At 40.6% G+C, this 6,437-nt stretch overlaps 1 protein-coding gene across 1 annotated transcript; it reads right to left on the bottom strand.

The window, feature by feature from the left end:
- Positions 1–203: 203 nt before the first annotated feature.
- Positions 204–1,703, bottom strand: LOC100591493. The gene has a single exon (XM_003277760.2). The coding sequence runs from the start codon at positions 1,490–1,492 to the stop codon at positions 956–958; it is 537 nt and encodes a 178-aa protein (XP_003277808.1). The 5' UTR covers positions 1,493–1,703; the 3' UTR covers positions 204–955.
- Positions 1,704–6,437: the final 4,734 nt, after the last annotated feature.

Below are 6,437 nucleotides of genomic sequence, written 5' to 3'. Positions count from 1 at the left end.
TTTAATTGCAGCTGTTTTTATGGTTGCTATTTCTCCAGCATGGTAAATAAGTAGTATATTATGAGAACTGTGTATATTAGTAAAATCCAAGGTATTTCATATTTCTTTCTTTCAAAACATTCATAATTTTGTGAAACGTTCCACCAGAACAATGTTTCTTGTTGCAGCAATGAAGGAAAAAGGGTAACCATTTACTTCTAGGACATTCCCAGTTATATTTATTGAAAACTGATAGAGCTTTTGATATTGATAACTTAAATGTAAACATAATTCCATATTAAATTTGGAGGTATTTTAATGAATTTTGTATTTGTCCATTTTCACACTGCTATAAAGAACTACTTGAGACTGGGTAATTTATAAAGAAAAAAGGCTGGGGAGGCCTCAGGAAACTTACTATCATGGTGGAAGGTAAAAAGCAAGCAAGTACCTTCTTTACAAGGCAGTAGAAGAGGTGGTGGTGGTGGTGGGGATCTGCCAAACACTTTTAAACCATCAGATCTTGAGAACTCACTCATTATCATGAGAACAGCATAGGGGAAACTGCCCTATGATCTAATCACCACCCACCAGGACCTTCCCTCAACACAGGAGGATTACAATTAGAGATGAAATTTAGGTGGGGACACAGAGCCAAACCATATCATTTCCACCTCTGGTTCCTCCCAAATCTCATGTCTTTCTCACATTTCAGAATACAATCATGCCTTCCAACAGCCCCCCAAAGTCTAAACTCATTCCAGCATTAACACAAAAGTCTAAGTCCAAAGTCTCGCCTGAGACAAGGCAAGTCCCTTTCCACCTATGAGCACATAAAATCAAAAGCAAGTAAGTTACTTCCAAGATACAATAAAAGTACAAGAATTAGGTAAGTTCTCCTATTACAAATGGGAGAAATGGACCAATAAAAGGGGCTATAGGCCCCATGCAAGTCCAAAACCCAGTGGGGCAGTCATTAAATGTTAAAGCTCTGAAATGATCTCCTTTGACTCCATGTCTCATATCCAATGCATGATGATGCAAGGAAGGGGTGGTCTTTCAAGTACTTGGGCAGCTCCACTCCTGTGGCTTTGCAGGGTGCAGCCCCTGCAGCTGCTTTCATGGGCTGGCCTTGAGTGCCTGCATTTCCAGGTGCACGATGCAAGCTGTCAGTGGATCTGCATTTCAAGGGTCTGGAGGACAGTGGTCCTCTTTTCACAGATGCACTAGGTAGTGCCCCAGTGGGGACTCTGTGTGGGGACTCCAACCCCACATTTCCCCTATGCCTTGCCATAGTACAGGTTCTCCATGTAGGCTCCTCCCATGCAGCAGAGTTCTGCCTGGACATCCAGGTGTTTCCATACATCCTCTGAAATTGAGGCAGAGGTTCCCAAAGCTCAATTCTTGTCCTCGGCACGCCCACAGGCACAACGCCATATGAAAGCCACCAAGGCTTGGGGCTTGCACCCTCTGAAGCAACAGCCTGAGCTATACCTTGGCCCCTTTTAGTCATGGTCAAGAGGTGGAGTGGCTGGGGTACAGGGCACAATGTCCCGAAGCTGCACAGAGCTGCAGGGCCCTGGGCCTGTCCCTGGCTCAGGAAACCATTTTTCCCTCCTAGACCCCCAAGCCTGTTATGAGAGGGGCTGTGTGAAGGTCTCTGAAATGCCCTGGAGACATTTTTCCCATTGTCTTGGTGGTTTCCATTCAGCTCCTCATTACTTATGCAAATTTCTGCAGCCAGATTGAATTTCTCCCCAGAAAATGGGTTTTTATGTTATACCACATGGTCTGCTGCAAATTTTCCAAACTTTTATTCTCCACTTCCCTTCTAGATATAAGTTCCAATTTCAGATCATCTCTTTGTAAATGCATGTGACCATATGCTCTTAGAAACAACCAGGTCACGCCTTGAATGCAATGCTTAGAAATTTCTTCTGCCAGATACCCTAAATCATCTCTCTCATGTTCAAAGTTCCACAGATCTCTAGAGCAGGGGCAAAATGCTGCCAGTCTCTTTGCTAAAGTATAGCAAGAGTGACATTTGCTCCAGTTCCCAGTAAGTTCCTCATCTCCATCTGAGACCATCTCAGTCTAGACTTTATTATTCACATCACTATCAGCATTTTGGTCAAAACCATTCAACAAGTCTCTAGGAAGTTCCAAACCTTCTCACATTTTTCTGTCTTCTTCTGAGTCCTTCCAACTGTTCCAATCTCTACCCATTACCCAGTTCCAAAGTCACTTCTACATTTTCAGATATTTTCATGGCAGTGCCCCAAACTCTCAGCATAAATTTTCTGTACTAGTCCATTTTCACACTGCTGTAAAGATCTACTTGAGACTAGGACATTTATAAAGGAAAAAGGTTTAACTGACTCACAGTTCCACATGGCTGGGGAGACCTCTGGAAACTCACAGTCATGGCAGAACGCAAAGGGGAAGCAAGCACCTTCTTCACAAGGTGGCAGAAGGGAGAGGGGGTATTGCCAAACACGTTTAAACCATCAGCTCTCATGAGAATTCACTCACTATTACCAGAACAGCATGGGGGAAATCACCCCTATGATCAAATCACCTCCCACCAGGTCCCTCCCTTGACACATGGGGATTACAATTTAAGGTGAGATTTGGGTGGGGATGCGAAGCCAAACCATATCAAATTTTAACATTAATTGAGATATTTGCATTGACGATTTATTACTGAAGGACTTCACTCAAGTAACTCAAAGGATCTAAGTGTTTTCTACATCTGAAAATCATGTTATAAAACACTGTTGTAAAACACAGCAGAGCTGAGCTTGCTGCTTACAAAGAGAAAGTAGAACAAGTCACAGATATCCAAACTGAGAAGCACTATGGTGTGGTGACTAAGAATTAAGAAACTAAAATGAGACTACGTAGGATCAAATATCGTCATTAACATCAATTAGCTCTGTGACCATGAACCCTATCCAAAATAAGTGGGTCAAGATAAAAAGAGATAATTTAGGTAAGGCCCTTAGGCCAGTGCCTGGTAAAGATAAGGATCCAATATGAAAAACCTACCACAAAATATGCTGATATTGCTGTCAACATGGTATGCACTTTAAATGGATCATCTCACTTGATTTTCAAAATTACACCAAACAGTACGTTCTATTATTACCCCCATCTTATATGAAGCCTTTACTGTGTTGGAAAAAAAAAGGAAGAAAAAGGAAAGATTAATCTTCTTAAAATGAAAAGATGATAACATAGAACACTTGTTTCAGCCTGTGGTTAACAATTGTGGATGTTATAAAAATACATGACGAATTAGCTTAATATTTGTAGGCAACTATATTTAATTTCAAATATTTCTCAAATATTCAGTGCCTAATTATGAAGTCTTTTATTTTCTGGGAGTTTCTTTGCTACTTCTCCTCTCCGTCCATTTCATGGCATATACAGTTGCTGCTAGGATAATAAAGCTAAGTCAGACTTCAGATCAGCAGCACATATTTCCTGGGTACCTCTTACACTCATGGCACTATGAACGTCCCTGTTTGTGGGGAAAGGGGAATTGAACCAAGAAATACTATTGTAAAGAATATGGGGGTGATTTAACCACCAGAACCTAGTGAGGGAAACTGAACAAAGATATATACCCCATCATTATGCATAATCAAGATAGATTTTTTTAAAACAATAAAGTGTTATTAAGCTTCAAAGTAGAAGAAAAGTTCCATTTAAATAACCATTCAGAGATTAAATACATTTGTTTTACTGACATTTCCTTGGGCATTTTTCTTCCCTAGCCTCTTTTGGCTTCCTTAAAATTTGTCTGCATCTTTTGCTTCACAAAATTGCTCCTCAGGCAGATTTCTTGTGCCATGTCTCCAAAGACAAATGGAGGTGAAGAGTATGTTTCCTAGTAAAATAATAATTTCCCCAGCATTTTTAGGTAGTCTTTCCACACTGGTTGTGTTAAATATTATAGGCCGCTTTGTCTCCTACATGCGTTTGACTGATGTATCAATATAGATTTGGAAAAAAATTACGTATTTGCCTACTGTGCACAGCATTCTTTCACTGTTCTGATGGACCACATTTTGTCAAAATATACATTTATAATTTTTAATCAAAATATATTTAGGATTTATTGTAACGTTTTAGAAAGAACGATGGGCTCAGAACTGGAAACATTTGGGTTTGTGTCCCTTTTGGGTTTGGGTTCCCCTTATTATGTGGCCTTAGGCAAATTATTTAAACCCTCTTAAATTCAGTTTCCTTTTCTTTAAAGTTGTGGCAATTATCCTTGCCATAATTATTCTATTTTATATCTGGAAAGGCCAGAAATAACATATGTGAATTAGAAAAAAAAATCTGTGGTGTTATGAGATCTGTCCCAGTGTAGTTTATCTCTAAATGTAGTCATAGAAACATGTCTTTTCAAGAAATCGAGTGAAATATGCAGTGAAATAAATATGAGCTGATGGTTCTGCTAATGGTGGAAGTCTCCGCTATTGGAACATTTATTCCCACGAAGTGCTTAGTCAATGACTATGGCAACCAAGGGAGAAGTCTCCACTAGGATGAGCACCATCATGCTCTTACTTTATGTAACCCTTTTTCTCGATTAATAATTGGGCCATGATCTTGAAGCCATGCTTGGTTATGTGCACGTAAAAAAGTGTGCAAAGGCACAAGACATGCACTGGTCCAGTGGATCCACTGTGTTTCAACAGTGTTTGCGTGCCAGACTCTGGGGACTCTGCCCCTTCAGCTCTAACCACGCTCCAATCTCCTCTCCAGTAGCAACCTCCAGGACCATCTTCTCATCTAAGCCCTAGCTTCCAGGATCAGTTAATGCCTTTTACTTTTTGTTGCTGTTGTTTTCATGGGGCTATGGGGTGTGTGTGTATGTGTATCAGTTCCTTGTTACCAAGCAACCATGAGCACCACATCCAACACATTACTCTGACTCAGAGCGTAGGTCACTACTGTTAACCACCAGGTCCCCAGCATCGTGGTCTCTTATACCTTTCTCTGGACTTCTATTTCCACTGGAAAGATGTCACCATGGAGGGTGTGGGCCACTTTTGGATGACCACTTGGCCAACCTCCTCCACAAGCAGGCTGGGTGAATACCTCTTTGAAAGACTCATTCTCCAGCACAAGAAGCCTCTGGACCCCAGAGGTCATTTCATCCTGGATCCCTTTCCCAAGCAGTGTGCAAAATGGAAACAATGAATAATAAAATTATTTTTGTATTAAAAAAGAAACTTGTGGCAGTGATTCCTTCAGTCATTCATTCATTCATCTGTCTCCAGAGAAAAGAAAATTTTATTTAAACTTCAAGAATAGTAGGAGGCTTCCCATTATTAGCTGGATTGAACTCTTCATTGCTTTCAGAATAAACTTCAAATTCCTTGTGGTGGCCTGCAGAAAATTCACCACTTTTCCAAAATATATTTCCAATCTTTATCCCCCATTACATCTTTTCCTAAGTTTTGTCCCCACAATATAAAATTACTGGATTTTCTGCAAACACAATATGTTTCAATCATCTCTCTCAACATGTTGTGCTATTCAACTAACCAGGGATGTCCTTCATTCCTTTCTCCATCTACTGGCACCCTACTCCATGTCTAAGACATAGGTCAGATGCTTTCTTCATGGGAAACCCTCCCCGACACTTCCTACTTTTCCCTACTCCTCCAGATTGACCCTGAAGAGGGTCAATGGCTGTTATCCAACACTGTGTGGAAGAGATTTGACTAGAAAATTGTAAAAGTCCTTTGGATAGACTTAATAAAATGTTTCCATGTTTAGGAGAGGAACAAATTATCAGCACAAGACTCTCACACTGACCCAAATGCACATTACAACTCGATTCCAGACTATTTTGAATTTGGTGTATTTCCAAAGATGGAAACCTCTTTAGTCAAGGACTAAAGGTTTTCATTTCAGAATTTCCCAAGACAAATTGTTCTAACAAGTTTTATCTAGAATTCTCTTTTTTTGTTATTGTCCCATTCCTTTTTAGCAGCAAAATGTGTTTTTCATAAGCATATTTAGGTCTAGAGAGCTTAAGTTTTTTTTTTTTTTTGAAATGGAGTTTTGCTCTGTTGCCCAGGCTGGAGTGCAGTGTCACAATCTCGGCTCACTGCAACCTCCGCCTCCTGGGTTCAAGCGATTCTCCTGCCTCAGCCTCCCGAGTAGCTGGGATTACAGGCGTGTACCACCACACTGGCTAATTTTTGTATTTTTAGTAGAGACAGGGTTTCGCCATGTTGCCCAGGCTGGTCTCAAACTCCCGACCTCAGGTGATCCTCCCACCTTGGCCTTCCAAAGTGCTGGGATTACAGGCATGAGCCACTACACTCAGTTAAGAGCTTAATAATTATGGTTCCTCTTTACTTTGTGTCATTTGGAAAGTGTTATATTTACTCATTGAATCCCAGTTTTGGAAAGAAGATATGATGGGCTGCCAT

This window comes from Nomascus leucogenys, chromosome 6 (assembly GCF_006542625.1).
Source record: "Nomascus leucogenys isolate Asia chromosome 6, Asia_NLE_v1, whole genome shotgun sequence".
NCBI classification, from domain to species: Eukaryota; Metazoa; Chordata; class Mammalia; order Primates; family Hylobatidae; genus Nomascus; species Nomascus leucogenys.
The sequence above is the reverse complement of the archived record's forward strand: the minus strand, read 5'-3'. Positions and strand labels throughout refer to the sequence as shown.

What these genes read in the sequence shown, in the direction of transcription:
- LOC100591493 (XM_003277760.2), bottom strand. Translation starts at nt 1,492, where the DNA reads ATGACTAAAAGGGGCCAAGGTATAGCTCAGGCTGTTGCTTCAGAGGGT.